The sequence below is a fragment of the Scylla paramamosain genome, chromosome 30, assembly GCF_035594125.1.
Source record: "Scylla paramamosain isolate STU-SP2022 chromosome 30, ASM3559412v1, whole genome shotgun sequence".
In the NCBI taxonomy this organism is placed as follows: domain Eukaryota; kingdom Metazoa; phylum Arthropoda; class Malacostraca; order Decapoda; family Portunidae; genus Scylla; species Scylla paramamosain.
The window spans coordinates 11,089,115-11,108,721 of record NC_087180.1 but is presented as its reverse complement, the minus strand read 5'-3'; the positions used below and the strand labels follow the sequence as shown (position 1 = coordinate 11,108,721).

Genomic DNA, 19,607 nt, shown 5'->3' with positions numbered 1-19,607 from the left:
CAGGAAATGTTGAACTGTATCCCTGAACCGTCAACTTTTTTTCAGCAGTGACGAGGCCCACTTCCACCTTTCTGGAAGCGTGAATAAACAAAATTGTCGTTATTGGGCTGAAAACAACCCAAGAGAACTTCACCAGAGACCGCTCCATTCCCCTAAAGTTACTGTTTGGTGTGCAGTTTCCAAATTTGAGGTAATTGGACCTTATTTCTTTGAAGAGGATGGAAGATCTGTCACTGTCAACTCTCAACGTTATCTTGCGATGTTGGAAGACTTTTTTGAACCTAAATTGGAAGAATTAAGTGAGGAAACAAATCTGGGAGACATCTGGTTCCAACAAGATGGAGCAACAGCCCATACTGCTCAAGTTGCAATGGTCAGATTGTGACAGATGTTCCCAGCACGCCTAGTCTCTCGAAGGGGTGATGTCGATTGGCCCCCACGCTCACCTGATTTGAGCATTTGCGACTTTTCCTGTGGGGATATCTCAAGGAGAAAGTGTTCAGAGGCCGGCCACACAATTTGGAAGAATTGAAGATGTGAATTCGGGAGGAAATCACTGTAATACCCCCTGAGATGTGCCGAAGAGCAGCTGAAAACTTCAGACATCGCCTTCAACAGTGCATCACTACAGAAGGCCACCGTCTTCCTGATGCCATCTTCAAAAAGTGATCACACAAACGGCATTGTATACTAATTTGAATAAAACAACAAATTATTCTGTAATTATTGTTTTACTTTTCCTAATAGCCTATCAAAACTCGGGCATTTGATTTGCCCCACCCTGTACATTTAAGTAATCTGTAAAACAAAGATTAGTGAAAAGTTCAAGTCAGAGAACAGATTCAAGCTCCCTATGTGGCTGCCATCTGCTGCAGCTATAGAATTAATACTTACACTTTATTAGTTTCCCAAACACAATATTTTATATTTTTCACATGAAAGTGCCATTTAAGTGAAGCATGTAACTGCTTATAAAGATGCGAGGTATGAGGTGAAGTGCTTTTAAACATTTCCATCTCTATGTACAGCTATTTATGAAAACTTGTACACAAAATTTTCAGATTTCTTTTTCTTCCCATAGCTGCTGCAAATAGGAATTTATATTTTACATAATGCAATTACTATTGCTTATAACTATCAAACAAAATTCCTTAACTAGTGTATGAGCTGAGTTGTGGTAGATAATATGGAAGTACAAAGCACAAAGTTAGTACATCATAGCAAACTTGTGGAAGAAAAGCTGACAGAAACAAAGAGAGTTAGCTGTCAACTTTCTCAAACAAGCATTATTGCCATTATCTGACTGTTATCAGTACAGCCTCTTACATTTGTGTTTGAGAGATCCGTCCCTCCACTTATTTTCTTGCTTCTACTAAAGCAGCACCCAGATGCACATCCTTTATGCAATTGTCCATATGGTGAATTTAATATCTTTAAAATTCCTCTTCAGCTACTGGGGAGCCTCCTCTCTGCCTCTCCTATGCAGTAGTTTCTGCTCTGCGCCAAGCCATAACCGCCTTCAGAGCAGAGAATGGGGATGACTCCTGGTTCCAGATGGGTAAGTTGACAGCTGAGAATGGAATGAAGTCTGTTGCTTATTGGAAAGTTTAAGGCAGATTAGTCTCATGAGGGCTGTCCACACTATGGATGCTCTGTTAAAGGTCATGTGGTATACAAGTTGTTTTGATGCCTAGCCTCTAAGAAAGCAACTCCTTTATCTCCATACACTGTGCAGACATCCCCTTTAATGTGGATAGACTAAGACATCTTCATATGTAGTACATTAACTGTTGCATTTCTTGAGCTAATATTCTTTGCTTGTCATGGATGATCATGATGGTGGTAGTGGATACAAGTATGTACCTTAAATCTGAAAGGTAATGAGTAAATGAGATACAGGAGACCAAGAGAAAGGATAGCAAAAAGATCATAAGAGGTCACATGAATTGAATGGTGCCAATGGTCAACTATCACTAATCTGGCATCATTGGGACCTGTAAGATGCAAGATCAGTGATTTTGCCAGTTCCTCACCTCATCTACTTTTAAAATACCCTATAAATCAGTACAAGTTGATTATACTAGTGGGGCTGTACTGATACCACTTTTCCACTGATACTGATACTTCATTTCTGACCAATAGTACAGTCAATATTGTTCACAGAGACTGGGCAATTTTTCTTTGTTTCTTTGTGTCATACAGTGTCAAAGAACTAATACTGTATAATTCACATGAAGCTTTGAACAGACACTCTTCGATTTCATCTTCCTTTATTCACTGGACTCATAGCTGGAGCTAAAGCTGAGTAGGTTTAATAATAAGTGGAGAAAACAAATTGGAATGGCTTTCCTATGTTTGAGAAGTGATGCCAGCTGATTATGCAGCAAGTACTGTAGCACCAACAAATAGTAGAGGCAATGACCTGGGAAATTTCAAATTACGCTAGCAGAAATTAGTGCCAAATCAGTGAAGGTCGACCTGAAGTATAGAACAAGATCAGTGATGGTCAACCTGTAGTACAGACCAGCCATCTCTTTACCATAAAGGGTCATAATAAAGGGTTCACAACAATTGTAGGAATATGATTGCTGAAGACTACAATGATCATGATAAAATAAATGGGTCTCAAATGTTTTTGTCCTGGATTTTGTTACAAAAAGCAGGATAAAAACTATTGGTCTTCATAAATATGATATATGAATTATAGAAATCTGACTTAAACTTTGCCATTGTTGTATATAGTGTACACAGTTTCTTTAATGACTTCACTGTAAACATTCCTCCTTCCAAAACATACCCAGCTGCTTACACGTCACAATTTGCCTTTGATTTGAGTGAGCATCACGACCTATAGTGTGGATGAATAACTAACAAAGCTTAACTTGTGAAATAGTACCAAGAGCCAAAGATTGCTACTACATGCATTTACAAAGTTCCTCATATACATGATTTACCTTTCAGACACCCCACTGACAGTAGAGGCAGTGCAGAGACTGTGTGGCGCCAACCCACAAATGTTCAAGTTGGGGTAGTCAGTGCACCATCAGGAAACACAAGAACTTGACCAACATTCTATTTTCCCTGTTAAAATAATAAGCATAGTTTAATCCTAGCCTACACCATGATATATATGGATAAACTGCTACAATTATTTAACTTCAAAGCTACTGATAACAGTAATTTTAATCATAAGCAGTAAATAGTTTAACATCAGCTAACACTAGCTTTATCAGTAGCTTTAATCATAAGGAGTAAATAGTTTAACATAAGCTAACACTAGCTTAATCAGTAGCATTAATTATAAGAGTAAATAGTTTAACAGCGGCTAACACTAGCTTTATCAGTAGCTTTAATCATGAGTAAATAGTTTAACAGCAGCTATCATAAGGAGTAAATAGTTTCATCATATCTCAAAACATATTTGTATCATGCTGTTGTTTAGCATACTATTATATTTCATAAATTAGTTACATGTTGTTTACAAGCTTAATTTAAAAGGTTTTTGTTTTTGTAATGATCTTTAAGTTGCTTGAAGATACTGTCAAAATGCATAGGATATTGCCACATACATGTTTAGTTACAAAGTGGATATTGTTAGCTGTCAAAGTAATCCACATATGTTTAGTTAGTTATGTTACTTTTACTACGATCAATGTACAAGAGATGGGGCTTCCACGCCTTTTGGTTGCTTGGCCTAGCAAACCAGGACAATATGACCTAACATAGTTTATCTACTAATCATTCCTATGAAATTTATATAATCAGAGATTGGTACTCTTATAACATATTTGGACTCCTAAAGCACTGCTGTCTTCAAACAGTGTTGAACAAGTGAAACTAATTAAGAGTTTTGAAGTGACAAGAGAATCAAAAGGAAGGAAATTAGGGATGAAGGGGGGGGAGGAAATGTGGAGAAATGTGAGAACCAGAAGTTAAGTAGACAAAATGGCATTAAAAGGAAGAGGTTGTGAAAGGAAAATGAGAAAACAGGGAGGTTCTGTTAGATGAATATCCATTATATGAGAAACAGATGATATGAGATGTGTAAATTCAGGACTATTTTCTTTACACAAGCACAAAAATACAATGCAGTCCAAGGTGAGAAGTTTAAAATGCGCACCTTCCTGCACCCTTCTGTTAACACATCCAGGCTGTATGATGATGTACAATCATTTAGATGTACAGAGACGAGTTCATGTGTGCTTGTCCCCTACCTACCATTCATTCTCCCCACCAGTCCTCTTTTAAACTGTGTCAGTGTCTCCCTGACCCCTATTCTTGTGGCCTTACTCTTCATTATTATACTTGTATTAATCATCATTTTGCTTACAAGCATATTTACAGTAGAGTGCAAGTACAGTGTACAATGTTTTATGTGGCTGATCAGTGCTTGAATGTGTTATACTGTTACTGCTGGTGTGTTGTTTCATTCGCTACCTTTGGTTTGGTGTGGTGGTGTGTGTGTGATTGACCATGTGTATATTGTATAGATTGTGCCTTAAAATTTTGCCTCTCAAGTGCTAAATCCCAAGTAGTCAATAACTTCCAGTGCAAGTTATAGCAGTAAGGCTAAGCAAGCTAGAGTACCAATAACACTCGCGAAGAAGGTAGAAATTGTTAAGAGGCACTGTAGGCACAACAGTGGTCAACGAATCACCCTCCCTGATACATTAACTACACAGTGGTGAGTGTTATGCACATTATATATGTTTAATTAATAAGAATCACATTCTTTGTATGCTATTTTTCTTTGATTTTTTTTATAAAATTTTATAATATAATTCTATAATATAGATATGTTTGTTGCATTTGGTATCCTACATTTTAGTTTGAAAACTTGCAATCTTTGACAAAGGTCACAAAACCTAATCCCTTTCTTCCCATCACAGTAAAACCTCCATGAACCAAACAAACCAAACTACATGTGACGAGGTGGCTGACAGTTTACCTGAAAGTTTGGTTTATCCAAAAATATACGTTTTTGGCCAGTTTTTACATACATATATATGTACATTTACTGTTATTTACAACATATTTATTAGCACATTATAAGCCCCAAGATGGATATTTACAGCATATTATGTTATTACATACTACACAACACACTGGTCATTTAAGAGTTCACCCAACATTATGCAACTACACACTTAGTGTTCACTTAAGAGCTCACTTAACTATACACAACACACTGGTCACCTAAGAGCTCACTTAACTATACACAACAAACTGGTCACTTAAGAGCTAACATATACAACACACTGGTCACATAAGAGCTAACACAATATTATGCACTGTACTACTAGTGTACTTTTGCTTGTCACACAGTCCGAGTCAAAGATGTTGGCTAGTGGCTCTGGTGTGATTGGGGATGCAATGGAGCTGGGCAGACTGGCTGAGGAGATTGATAAGAGCATTCAGATTATCCAATATTTGACTTTTTCAGGTTTGGTTTGGGAGGTTTTACTGTAATTGTGTTTCATTATACAAGAATTTGTCATGCAAACAATTCAAATGGAACCTAGCTGCTTGTATCATCAGGACCTTCCTGTAGTAGATATGAATGGAAAGGCACACGAGCAAGTATGAATTACCAGAGTGATTGGACATATGAAGAACAAGAGTTAAGGTTAGGATTTTAAAAAAATGGAGAAACTAAACTAAATAAATGGAGGTACATAAAACGTCAATGAAGCAAGGCTTCAAAAAGGGATGAAGGGAAATACACTAAAACTTCCCTTTTGTGTTCCATAATTATGAAAAAAGAATAAAAAACAGTACTTAGGCAGTGAGCATCACATAATACATGCCTGTGTAATATCAGGTGAGTGCACCCTGGAGTGTGGTAGAAATATTCTGGTGAGGACAATGGACCCATTTGTTAATTCTATTGCAGATGAGAGAGACTTGTGAACTTCTAAAGTACCTCACCATCTGGAAATTAATTATTTGTAATTATAGTGTATGGTAAGGAAATAAATGTAATCACTGGCCTACTTAATGCACTAAAATCACTAATAAATTACTGTACAAATGACCAGCAGCATTTTCTCTGCAATCATCAGTGGAAATGGTCCATTCAATTGTGACTCGATTCAACTTTCCAATCCACTTTGGGGGATCTTGAGGAGGGATTGGAGCAATAGGACAAGATACAGATACAAGGTTGTGATCGGAGGAGCCCAACAGAGAAGACAGAGTGAATGCATAAGCAGGAGGATTAGAGGTTAGAAAAAGGTCAAGAATGTTGGCTGTACCTCTAAGGCGGTCTGGAATATGAGTAGGGTATTGCACTAGTTGCTCTAGGTTGTGTAGGGTAGCAAAGTTAAAGGCTAGTTCACCAGGTTGGTCAGTGTTGAAGTCTTCAAGTATGGAGATCTCCATGAAAGGGAAGAGTCAGGATGTGCTCCACTTTGGAATTCAAATAGTCAGAATTTTTTTACAGTCAGAGGAGTTAGGAGACAGTACAGATAAATTTATTTTGAGAGTGACTCTGTAGTCATAGTCAGATGGTAGAAAATTCATGAGATTCAAAAGCATGGGCATGATAACAGGTTAGGTCACTGTGCACATAGACACAACATCCAGCTTTGAATTGAAAATGAGGATAGAGAAAGTAGGAAGGAACAGAGAAGGTGCTACTGTCAATTGCCTCAGACACCTGCATTTCAGTGAGGAAAAGAAGATGAAATTTAGTAGAGGAGAGGTGTTCCGCAAATGGTGCAGAAGTTAATGACAAAAAAAGTTGAGAGGGGTGTCAAGACAAAGTCAATACCAAAAGAAGAGCAGTCCAACCTGGGGGCATTTATGATACCCTTCCCAGGTGGGGACTTCAAGACTGGTGTAGGAGTCATCATAAAATTTTCAATTTCAAGTGAAGGGTGTGAGTGCATTAGGTGCATGTAGAGTTGGATCAAGGACAAGTTGTCTTTAGAGGGCAGTGTGACTGTCCCCTTGTGTTGTGAGACAAAGGGAAATGTTCAGTGAGGTCACAGATGAGTCACTGGGAAGTTTACAGCGCCCCCCCTCATCCAGTACAAACTGATCCAGTGCTTGCCACTCCACAAGTGGAAGTAATTGTTTCAGCAGGTGTCTACTGCCTCCTTCCTATGGGAAGGCAATTTTTCACCAGGTTTCTCAACTTGATGACCAGAAGGAAATTAAAGAAAAAAAGCTTCTTTATTTTCTGTAGTAGCTTATTTCAATCACAAGATGAGCCATTTTGGATAATACCAATATGCACATTATTGTTTGCAAAACTTAAATATATTTAAGTTCATAAAACTGGAAAAAAATAAATAAATAAGAGAGAGAGAGAGAGAGAGAGAGAGAGAGAGAGAGAGAGAGAGAGAGAGAGAGAGAGAGAGAGAGAGAGAGAGAGAGAGAGAGAGAGAGAGAGAGAGAGAGAGAGAGACCACACTCAAACAATGGTTTTATGATGTCAAACACATTTTACTTATTTGCATTTTTTGCATTGGCTATGGAATGGATACAAGAATAATCTGTTTCTTCTTACAGATAAAAGTCTCTAACACAATAGTGCATTATTTTTTTATTTTTTTATTTTTTTTTATGTAAGCAGACCATGAAACTGTTTATAGAAACAGTTTCAACCTGACACACCTCATCAGTGGACTTCAGCCACCATCAGGGAACATGAGGGTTAATATAAAAACGTTTACAAAAACAGTTTCATGCCAGACATATTATTCTGGATTAGTACCTCCACTTGCAATTAATACATTAAAATCCCACCCCTCCTAATTTGCATTTTTAGTATTTTTCTATTATATTTGAACTGTATCTTGTTCTTGTTGGGACTGTGGCCTAATGTCTTGGCCAGGACCAGTGTAGTCATTCAAGTTGTTGATATCAATGACTAACAGTGAGATTGCAGTTCTTATGATTTTAACACTTTTTAACAATGAATATGACTGTCTGTACATATTTCTATTACTAAGTCATAAAACTGACTGTGCCTGTTATTAGATCACTGTACATATCTTAATAAATTGATTTTCGCATTCACTTGTCTTAGCATTGACTGTAAGTGGTTCACCTTTGAATTTATTTACTTCTAGTGAGTGGTTACTGTTGTGTCTGTATTCAGATGCTGATCACTGCTTGTGAAACTTCTTTGGAGGTGATATTAGTGTTATGCAAACAACACTATTATTATCATTATTATCATATGATGTTTTATGAAAAGTCTGAATACATTATTGCCTTCAGGGCACCTGTCCATAAGGAGAAACTTATTATTCATTCTATAGGTGTAAAATGTCATAAACATTACAGAGCCGTTCTTTGAAATAAACTTGTTACAATTTCTTTATTCTTTGTTTTATCAACTACATATTAATAAACATATATGACTTCTGCAATCAACACTGTGGTAAGTGTTAACCAAAACGGTCTATCTATTGCATGGGATGAATTATGGGAGATAATATATAAACATCCAACACTGGTTGCTAAGGCAACTCCTGCCTCAAACCACTGCCACTACAGCAATCCAAACTCTCTTAGTTGATCTTGCTCTCTCTTGGTTTCTTGCCCTCATTGTGGCTGCTGCCTAGGTCCACAAGCTCATGTAAGGACCGTCTTGCATCACCTTGGTGAAAATCTTTTCTCCTTTTAAGATCAAATTATAAATATCCCTTCATGATTAATCTATAAATATTGTTTCACTGAAAGATACACATAGCCAGTCAGTAATCATAATCCTACTACGTAAAGCACCACCCATAATCCTGACAGAAGTATCTGTCTGAATCATCCAGGTCTATCCTCCATTGTTCAGTCTTGGCTGGCCACTGGTTGGTGAGGCCCTACCATGTTCTATTATTAATGTGAGGCATTTGTGAATCAAGGTGACTTCACACATCTATACATCACCTGACCAATCATGTGACAGCACTGATCCAGCCAACCAATTACAAGTATCCAAAGTAGGTTCAACTGTTATTTTTTTTCAGAACAGCACAGTTATGTGTTCCACCAGGTAGGTGTTCAATGACCACCATTGAGCTAAGTTATAGTCCCTCACAGTTTGATTTTCTTCCCTAGCCACATGCAATCTCCACTTCTTTAGAGTGTTCTTTGGTGTGCATGTGGTCTAGTAAATTAAGATACTGTGACATTTCATGAAACTCAGAATTGGCAGCACTGCCTCACACTCCATTACTATGCCAATCCCTGTGAGTTACTTCCACCTACATTGTGACGCTCAGTGATGGAATGAGTGCTGTGCTGAGTCTCCTATGTGTGAGTTGCTGTCTGCCCAGGTAAAAGTATTACTAGTGGTTGGCTGTGGGCATCAGTGTAAGTGGTGGGTGCTGTAACACAATTATTGTAGGCTTCACATAGCAGAGCACTCACCAAAACTCTAGCCTTTTTTTTTTTATTATTATATAAGAGAGTCTCTGGCCAGAAAGAGGAAAAAGAAATCCCACTGAGGTGCCATTCCAAAAGGAGATGTCAAGAGAATCATTGAAAATTGAGGGATAAATGTCTTGAAACCACTCTCTTGAAAGAGTTCAAGTCATAGGAAGGAGGAAATACAGAAGCAGGCAGCGAGTTCCAGAGTTTACCAGAGAAAGGGATGAATGATTGAGAATACTGGTTAACTCTTGCATTAAGGCAGGTTCACACTTGGTAATTCACTGCTGAACTGCCACCCGCCACAAGCTGGCAATACCTGCAACACATCCTCTCAGCTGGATGTACACAAGCAGCTGGGAAGGAGCAGCTGGTTGGCAGGAAATGAATATAAACAAACACCAACTCAGCAAGATGTCTTCCTCCAGTGACAATGCCAAAAGTGATGGTTGCATTTCTTTTGGAGTACTGGAAGCTAAAATGTAAAAGAAAATGCCTGTGGATGCATCCCTGGCTGAATAACAGAGAAGAAAGGAGTAACAAAGCAGCAAGAGGCTGGAAAAGACCAACCTGTCAGTCTTGTTGGCACAGCTGGCAATTCCAGCTGCCAGGAATCAAAAGTCCAGCAGGCTGGCCAATCCAGCTTGTGGTGCCTGGTAATTCAGCAGCAAATTGCCAAATGTGAACCTGCCTTTAGAGAGGTGGACAGAATAGGGATGAGAGAAAGAAGAAAGTTTTGTGCAGTGAGGCCACAGGAAGAGAGGAGACATGCAGTAAGGAAAATCAAAAAAGCAGTTAGCATGAAAATAGTTTTAGAAGACAGTAAGAAGTGCAACACTGCGGCTATGATAGAGGCTGAAGACAGTCGGTTAGAGGAGTTGATATGACAAAAAGCTTTTGATTCCATCCTGTCTAAAACAGCAGTATGAGTGGAACCCCTCCATACTTGTAAAGCATACTCCATACATGGACTGATAAGGCTGCTGTATAGAGTTGGCAGCTGATAATATGTTATGTATACTGTGTTGTACTAAAATGTCAGACATCAGCTAGGAACAGGCGTTCTGCACATTAACAGATTAACATATTAAAGTGATCAGTATTAGCACACATTTTTATTGCATTCTGCACATGCATTGCATTGCTTTCCCTCACCTAAAAATGCAAGTTCCTCACTACACATCCCAGAAAAACTAATAATAAATAAATAAATAAAAAAGGCTGCAACACAACATCGGCTATGCATCATCTGCTATCAACTGACGGGCAGAACACCGCTAAAAGTGAAGGAATATACTGACCTTGGATCTATGCTGACCTGAATACATGGCTGGAGGTTTTTCAGCCCCCATGGGTGTGCACAGCACGAGCCACCACCCTGTATATCCGTGGAACGAACGCATGACGGAAGACTCCGGATGACTGCCCAGTCACTTGCTCCGCTTCCTCCCCCACCTCCAGGCCTTCCACCAGCTGATCACGTTGATTTATTGGTGTTCCTAAGGATGATACTTATCAGAACACTACCAGTCATTGTTTTCAAAGAAAGATACATATGAAAATACTTTATTCAACATTACATAAGGATATAAATTCCAGAAACAAACAGAAAAAAAAATAATTGATAGTGAAAATTCGTATCGAATAACACAGTGAATTTTAATTTTCTTCATAATCATATAAGCGCACAATATATTCAGAAAATTTCCGCTAAAACTGACATCACTCATGAAATCAACAATCCATGGTGAGGCCATGAGCCATTATCTTTTGCCGTGAAGGACGAGAGTTTGTATTGGCAACTGCTTTTTTTTTTTTTTTTTTTTTTTGTAGGAAGGACACTGGCCAAGGGCAACAAAAATCCAATAAAAAAATAAATAAATAAAAAGAACGCCCAATGAAATGCCAGTCCCATAAAAGGGTCAAAGCAGTGGTCAAAAATTGATGAATAAGTGTCTGGAAACCTCCCTCTTGAAGGAATTCAAGTCATAGAAAGTGGAAATACAGAAGCAGGTAGGGAGTTCCAGAGTTTACCAGAGAAAGGGATGAATGATTGAGAGTACTGGTTAACTCTTGCGTTAGAGAGGTGGACAGAATAGGAGTGAGAGAAAGAAGAAAGTCTTGTGCAGCGAGGCCGCGGGAGGAAGGGAGGCATGCAGTTAACAAGATCAGAAGAGCATTTAGCATGAAAATAGCAGTAGAAAACAGCTAGAGATGCAACATTGCGGCGGTGAGAGAGAGGCTGAAGACAGCCAGTTAGAGGAGAGGAATTGATGAGACAAAAAGCTTTTGATTCCACCCTGTCTAGAAGAGCAGTATGAGTGGAACCCCCCCAGACATGTGAAGCATACTCCATACATGGACGGATAAGGCCCTTGTACAGAGTTAGCAGCTGGAGGGGTGAGAAAAACTGGCGGAGACGTCTTAGAACACCTAACTTCATAGAAGCTGTTTTAGCTAGAGATGAGATGTGAAGTTTCCAGTTCAGATTATAAGTAAAGGACAGACCTAGGATGTTCAGTGTAGAAGAGGGGGATAGTTGAGTGTCATTGAAGAAGAGGGGATAGTTGTCTGGAAGGTTGTGTCGAGTTGATAGATGGAGGAATTGAGTTTTTGAGGCATTGAACAATACCAAGTTTGTTCTGCCCCAATCAGAAATTTTAGAAAGATCATAAGTCAAGCGTTCTGTGGCTTCCCTGCGTGAAATGTTTACCTCCTGAAGGGTTGGACGTTTATGAAAAGACATGGAAAAATGCAGGGTGGTATCATCAGCGTAGGAGTGGATAGGACAAGAAGTTTGGTTTAGAAGATCATTAATGAATAATAAGAGAATGGGTGACAGGACAGAACCCTGAGGAACACCACTGTTAATAGATTTAGAAGAACAGTGACCGTCTACCACAGCAGCAATAGAACGGTCAGAAAGGAAACTTGAGATGAAGTTACAGAGAGAAGGATAGAAACCGTAGGAGGGTAGTTTGGAAATTAAAGCTTTGTGCCAGACTCTATCAAAAGCTTTTGATATGTCCAAGGCAACAGCAAAAGTTTCACCAAAATCTCTAAAAGAGGATGACCAAGACTCCGTAAGGAAAGCCAGATCATCAGTAGAGCGGCCTTGACGGAACCCATACTGGCGATCAGATAGAAGATTGTGAAGTGATAGATGTTTAAGAATCTTCCTGTTGAAGATAGATTCAGAAACTTTAGATAGGCAGGAAATTAAAGCAATAGGACGGTAGTTTGAAGGATTAGAACGGTCACCCTTTTTAGGAACAGACTGAATGTAGGCAAACTTCCAGCAAAAATGAAAGGTAGATGTTGATAGGCAGAGCTGAAAGAGTTTGACTAGGCAAGTTACAAGCATGGAGCCACAGTTTCGGAGAACAATAGGAGGGATCCCATCAGGTCCATAAGCCTTCCGAGGGTTTAGGCCAGCGAGGGCATGGAAAACATCATTGCGAAGAATTTAATTGGTAGCATGAAGTAGTCAGAGGGTGGAGGAGAGGGAGGAACAAGCCCTGAATCGTCTAAGGTAGAGTTTTTAGCAAAGGTTTGAGCAAAGAGTTCAGCTTTAGAAGTAGATGCGATAGCAGTGGTGCTATGTGGTTGAAATAAAGGCGGGAAAGAAGAAGAAGCAAAGTTATTGGAGACATTTTTGGCTAGATGCCAGAAATCATGAGGGGAGTTAAATCTTGAAAGATTTTGACACATTCTGTTAATGATGGAGTTTTTGGCTAGTTGGAGAACAGACTTGGCATGGTTCCGGGCAAAAAACTATAAAGTGCATGAGATTCTGGTGATGGAAGGCTTAAGTACCTTTTGTGGGCCACCTCTCTATCATGTATAGCACGAGAACAAGCTGTGTTAAACCAAGGTCGAGAAAAGAGTGAGGAATTACGCCTCCATGCCAGACACTATCACCTCTGTTATGCGCTCGGCACACAAAGGCAGGTCTCTGACATGGAAGCAGTTGTCATTCCAAGGAAAATCAGCAAAATACCTTCTCAGGTCCCCCCCCAACTAGCAGAGGCAAAACGCCAGAGGCACCTTCGCTTAGGGGGATCCTGAGGAGGGATTGGAGCGATAGGACAAGATACAGATATGAGATTGTGATTGGAGGAGCCCAACGGAGAAGAAAGGGTGACAGCATAAGCAGAAGGATTAAAGGTCAAGAAAAGGTCAAGAATGTTGGGCATATCTCCAAGACGGTCAGGAATACGAGTAGGGTGGTGCTCTAGGTCGTGGAGGATGGCAAAGTTGTAGGCTAGTTCACCAGGATGGTCAGTGAAGGGAGAGGAAAGTCAAAGCTGGTGGTGAACATTGAAGTCTCCAAGAATGGAGATCTCTGCAGAAGGGAAGAGAGTCAGAATGTGCTCCACTTTGGAAGTTAAGTAGTCAAAGAATTTCTTTTAGTCAGAGGAGTTAGGTGAGAAATAAACAGCACAGATAAATTTAGTTTGAGAGTGACTGTTGTTGTAGCCAGATGGTGGAGAACTCAAAAAGATTCAAGAGCGTGGGCATGAGAGCAGCACATAAACGCAACATCCAGCTTTGGATCGAAAATGAGGATAAAGTAGGAGGGAACAGAAAAGGGGCTACTGCCAGTTGCCTCAGACACCTGAGTTTCAGTGAGAAAAAAAAGATGAGGTTTAGAAGAGGAGAGGTGGTGTTCTACAGACTGAAAATTAGATCTTAGACCGTGAATGTTGCAGAAGTTAATGAAGAAAAAGTTGAGGGGGTGTTAAGACGCTTAGGGTCGTTGTCAGAAGGGCAGTCTGACCTGGGGACATTTGTGGAGTCCCGAGATGGGGGACTCCACAAATGTCCCCTTGAAGTCCCCAATTGGGGACTCTGAGGTTGGTGTAGGAGTCGCCATGATAATTCTGAAATTTTGGTTGAAGGGTGTGTGTGTTATTAGGTGCTTGTAGTTTTGTGTGGAGGAAGAGAGTTGTCTTTAGAGGGCAGGTTGTGATTGTTCCCTTGCGTTGTGAGACACAAAGGGAAACGTTCAATAAGGTCACAGCTGGGTTTAATTATTTTTTTCACAGCACCCCTTGATCCAATGCTTAAGATCTCACTGGGAGTAATTATTGTTTCAGCAGGTGCCTACTGCCTCCTCCTTATCATAAAAGAAGATTAGCTATGTAAGTTTAGTAAGTCACACAGTACCAGATATTCCCGTATGCAAAAGAAGCTGACCAAGGGCTACAAAAATCTTAAAACTGAAATTAGTAAAATGCACAATTGCTTCTCCAAAAAAAAGTTAATATGAAAAGTTTCAGTTGAGGTGGGCAATTATGGAGGTATCAACATGCCTCTTGAAATTGTTCAAGTTATAGGAAGATGAAATACAAAGTCAGGCAGAAAATTAACTAATTCTTGCATTAATAAAATGGACATAATAAGGTGTGTTGTTGGGATATACTGTAAAAATTTTAAATTGTACTTGCATGATGACCTATCATATGAGTGGTGTTGTGATGGAATTAAGTGAACATATGTATATGAAGACTAAATACATTAATGTATCTTCTTTGGTGAATTGGTTGTACATGAATCTATCTCCTCACAGTGGTTATGGCTGAATAATGTTAGAATAAAAAAAAAAATGAACATGAGTTACTTAATGCAAGTTTGAGATGGTACTTAATTTTTAAGAATTACATGCTTGTGCCTTGTTAAGTGTCTTATATTGCTTAATGAGAACTGTTTTTGTATTGTTATTATGTAAATATACTTACTTACTCCAGAGTGCTTAGATTTATATATTGTGGAATGGACTTGATGTAAGTGTATGTATACAATGTACTCTACTGCATTTATGTTTGGCTCATTTATTTACTATAGTCTGTCAAAAAAAAAAGAGTAGCTATCACTCATAATCTTACTGTAGATTTGTTTTCATTGTATATATTTAAAGAATATTTTGTTTTGAAATAGACAATTATATGGAATTCATGATTGTTTCATTATTAATTATGATGGAATATAATGCCTGTTTCATACTACTAGTAAATTTTCATTTGGTCTGACCTATAACCACATGATTTAGTTCATGGGAATTGCGAGACCATTGTATGTACACTGATAAAACTTGGTAAATGAAGGAGTATATTGTGTAAGCTAAAACATAGCAAGATGTGGCTGTGGTAGTTCTTTAAACTACTGGCAGAGTGGGATCATGATTGTGAATAAAGAACTTAAAAATAAATGGGACTTTACTGCATTAGTGATTTTTTGAGAGGTAAATCAAGATGGTCTGAACTAGTTGGCAGGATATAGTGAAATTAGAGAATGAAAATGGTGAGAAGTATAGTGGTACAGAGTTAGCAAAAAATTACATGGAACAAAATAATGCAATACTATACTGTATCAGAATTTAAAATCTGATAGCTGCCTGAGCTCTTGCATCATGGAGAATGGACATTTGGTATAAAAGGCTGATATGCATTTACAAATAGCATTTACAAGTCCAGACAGAGATAAATCTAAATGGAGCCAGTGAAAGGATGAGAGCAGTGAATGGACATGATCAAATGGAAACAGTTTGGCTGGTGCAATTTTCTACTGTTAAAGAAATGTATAAATAAAACTGAAATGTAATTGAGGGCATAGGTTGAAGTTTAAACATATAACATTAAAAGTAGGTAGTATATATATATATATATATATATATATATATATATATATATATATATATATATATATATATATATATATATATATATATATATATATATATATATATATATATATATTTTTTTTTTTTTTATTGATTTATTATAATTATTATTTTTGTTATTTATTTATTTATTTTTTCAAGTTTTAGATATTTTGAATCCACTCCTAACTGGACAGAGAGAGACCATAGCATCAGTATGAAGAGGAATTATCCACTTTAGTCAGTGTCAAGAACCATGGCAAACACCAATGTAATTTGGCAACAGAAATATACATACATACTTCAAGAAGAAATATATATACATACTTCAAGATCCTTTGTCCTTGACATTAATCACTGTAGGTCTGGGAACAAAATGTCAGAAAGATCTTAAATCCACTCATCTACTACACTGTTACACAACTAACAAAAAAATTGGACACATTTGTGTACATTGCTGGATACATCATACATCTGTAATCATATTGCTGAGGAGAATATTTTGCTAAATAGTTAATTTCAATTATAAACAGAAATTTAGTATGAGTAGAGCATCATTATAGAATACCCTTGGAAGTTCTGCACCTTATGCATTAATTCAGGTTTATTTGCAAGCATTAGGTTAAACAGTGAACAAACAGCAAACAAGGTTAGGAGATCCTGCCTCATACTCACATCATCAAGGAATTCACACAGCAAGTATGAGTGTTGCTGGCTGATGCAATAATTATATTAATATAAATCTTGCAGTTATTTTGGGCTGAACCATATGTTTCAACTTCTGTTTTATATTTATAACCATATTTGCTTTTAGCTTTTCAACACCCTACAAATATCAATTTCTTCACTATCCTTTCCAGATAAACATTATCTCAAATCAACGTAATGCATGATTCCTTAACCTTCATCAGCTCAGAACCTCAGTCAGTCAAAGAGAGAACATGTCCATCATGAATACAGGTCATGTTCATGTTGACTCCCCAGAAATTTAGATACTAGTTCTAGATGTGCATGCATACACCTAGGTATTTCCTTAATTCTTAGTTCTTTCTGTTGCTACTTCCAAACTGTTCCATTGATAAATACTATCTACATTAACACTAATTCATATTCTGTAAACTCGACAACTCCCTGCCTGCCTCTGTATTTCTTCTTTCCTGACTTGAACTCTTTCAAGATGGAAGTCTCAAGACATCCCTCCAACCTTGGATAATAATCCTTTCGGCATTCTCTCTCTCTCTCTCTCTCTCTCTCTCTCTCTCTCTCTCTCTCTCTCTCTCTAGGAACAGGCACTTCAATAGGCATATATATATATATATATATATATATATATATATATATATATATATATATATATATATATATATATATATATATATATATATATATATATATATATATATATATATATATATATATATATATATATATATATATATATATATACACACACACACACACACACACACACACACACACACACACACACACACACACACACACAATAGGCAACAATGAACATAATTCAATCCAATGTAGTGTTCATTATGGTGACTGAAGAACCTATGGAAAAAAAATTATTTGGTTCCAGGGAACCAGAAAATGTAGAATATTCCACAACTTTCAAAAAATACATTTATGTGAGCACATTTGCACTACTAAATTTGAGATAACACAAGAAATATATACAGTACCCTCCCGAGTTTCCCACTTACTCCTAAATTCTTACCATCCCAAGTTTCACACATCACCCTGAGTTTCACACTGCTTTGACAAGTCTAGGTCACATTTACCTACTGTTGGCATCACAATTATGCATACAGTAAGTCTCACCTAAGTTAGAGCTCTCTCTCTCTCTCTCTCTCTCTCTCTCTCTCTCTCTCTCTCTCTCTCTCTCTCTCTCTCTCTTTCTGTGAAAGTAAGAACAATCCTAAGGATTGCTAAATAGAATCAGATTGATTGAAAATGAAAATGGAATTACATATACAAAAGTGAGAAAGGATGAAGTGAAAATGACAAAATGAGAGAGAGAGAGAGAGAGAGAGAGAGAGAGAGAGAGAGAGAGAGAGAGAGAGAGAGAGAGAGAGAGAGAGAGAGAGAGAGAGAGAGAGAGAGTTTCAATTCCTTGTCCCTTATCTGATAGATAAGTGGAAGGGGAGATGACAGGGAGGAAGATTTCAGACAAGATGAAAAAATGGAGAGGAAAGGAAAAAAAGAGAGGAAGGGGACAGACAGCGGACAGGTGAGCAGCAGCTTGCACAGCTAGTAAGTTAGCCTTGTGAGTTTTAGTTTGTTGTTCCAATTAAATAATTATTAAAATTGCAGTGCGTTATTCCAGTTGTACATTATAACAACCATGCATTGTTGTGTACCCTATTGTGTGTGTGTGTGTGTGTGTGTGTGTGTGTGTGTGTGTGTGTTTATATATATATATATATATATATATATATATATATATATATATATATATATATATATATATATATATATATATATATATATATATATATATATATATATACAGTATATATATTGTTGGCCTTTGGCCAGTACTTATCTTACATTATAAAGATAACAACAAAATACAGCAATAGCTATAATTTTTAGCAGCTACAGCAACTACTGAATAGATCTCCAGTATCTCACCTGTCTTTAGTGTGGTATTAGTGAGTTGAATTAAAGTATCTGAGTGGCATACAAAACAAGATTCTAATTATCTTTTACTGTAATATAGCTCATACAACATACAACCAAATGTGTCAAATGGTGAAACAATGAAGCTAAAAATTGCAAGGAATTGATACTTCTCACCTGACAATGTTGTACATATTTTCAACTGTGTAATTATTATGCTGAATAGAAAAATTATACTATGACATGAACAGTACAATATCATCAAAATCAACATTAAAGAGTTTCATAACAAATACCTTTGTTATTTTGCAAACTAATAAACTTTGGCTCTTTAATTTACAACTATATCTACTATGCTGCAAGTACTATTCAACATACCATGATACAAAATGGTATCCAAATATATTTCATACGTCTTCTCTTCAAGAGCAAACTGTACAAACATGACTGAAGCCTGAAACATCGATGATTCCTTGGACTAACTCAAACTGAGAATAAACCCTCAAAGCCATGCTGCCATCAAATGTGGAAATGATAAAATAATACTTATATGGTGATGGGCTTGTGAGACTAACCTGCAATTGGCATTTCTGCTATCTTTTAAGAACTACATGCATTGCCAATCGCATTATATGGACAGTGCTCTGCTGCAAACATCAGCATCTAATATGTATCATGTAATTTCATCTTTTACATGTGCATATACAAAGGAGTCATATATAATTAAGCAACAACTTCTATCATCTATCCAGAATTATGCAAGTATGAACCTGAAAAAATTAATCTCTGTATCCATAAAGCAATGATAATGAAATAATGAAAATAGGAATGGATGGTATATTATTATGTGAGGTGTACTACGTGACAAGAAATATCTAAGTATTCCCCAAGTAATAAAGTAAGCTTGCATGAATCTTTGTTTACTTTAGTAATA

At 37.4% G+C, this 19,607-nt stretch overlaps 2 protein-coding genes and 1 long non-coding RNA gene across 10 annotated transcripts in view; 1 reads left to right on the top strand and 2 right to left on the bottom strand.

The window, feature by feature from the left end:
- The window catches only part of LOC135115838 (uncharacterized), a 48,234-nt gene extending 43,439 nt beyond the window's left edge, over nucleotides 1–4,795 (top strand). For all 3 annotated transcript variants that reach the window (XM_064032839.1, XM_064032841.1, XM_064032840.1), the window contains 2 exons: nucleotides 1,451–1,558; nucleotides 2,962–4,795. In XM_064032839.1, coding sequence (XP_063888909.1) covers nucleotides 1,451–1,558; nucleotides 2,962–3,032 — 179 coding nt within the window. In that variant the 3' untranslated portion in view covers nucleotides 3,033–4,795. The remainder of the gene's footprint in view (nucleotides 1–1,450; nucleotides 1,559–2,961) is intronic.
- Nucleotides 718–15,959, bottom strand: LOC135115839 (uncharacterized). 2 transcript variants are annotated; one of them, XR_010276070.1, is made up of 4 exons: nucleotides 10,680–15,959; nucleotides 5,804–5,931; nucleotides 2,955–5,388; nucleotides 718–1,870 (listed from the first exon to the last, which is right to left on the bottom strand). It is a non-coding gene; the product is annotated as an uncharacterized LOC135115839 (long non-coding RNA). The 2 variants fall into 2 exon arrangements; XR_010276069.1 differs by having other exon boundaries at nucleotides 718–1,570; nucleotides 10,680–15,958.
- A 2,789-nt stretch (nucleotides 15,960–18,748) lies between these two features.
- LOC135115837 ((E3-independent) E2 ubiquitin-conjugating enzyme UBE2O-like) overlaps nucleotides 18,749–19,607 on the bottom strand; it is a 40,066-nt gene continuing 39,207 nt past the window's right edge. For all 5 annotated transcript variants that reach the window (XM_064032837.1, XM_064032838.1, XM_064032833.1 and 2 more), the window contains one exon: nucleotides 18,749–19,607. This exon is cut by the window's right edge and continues 9,851 nt beyond it. The gene's annotated coding sequence lies outside the window, so the exon portion shown is untranslated.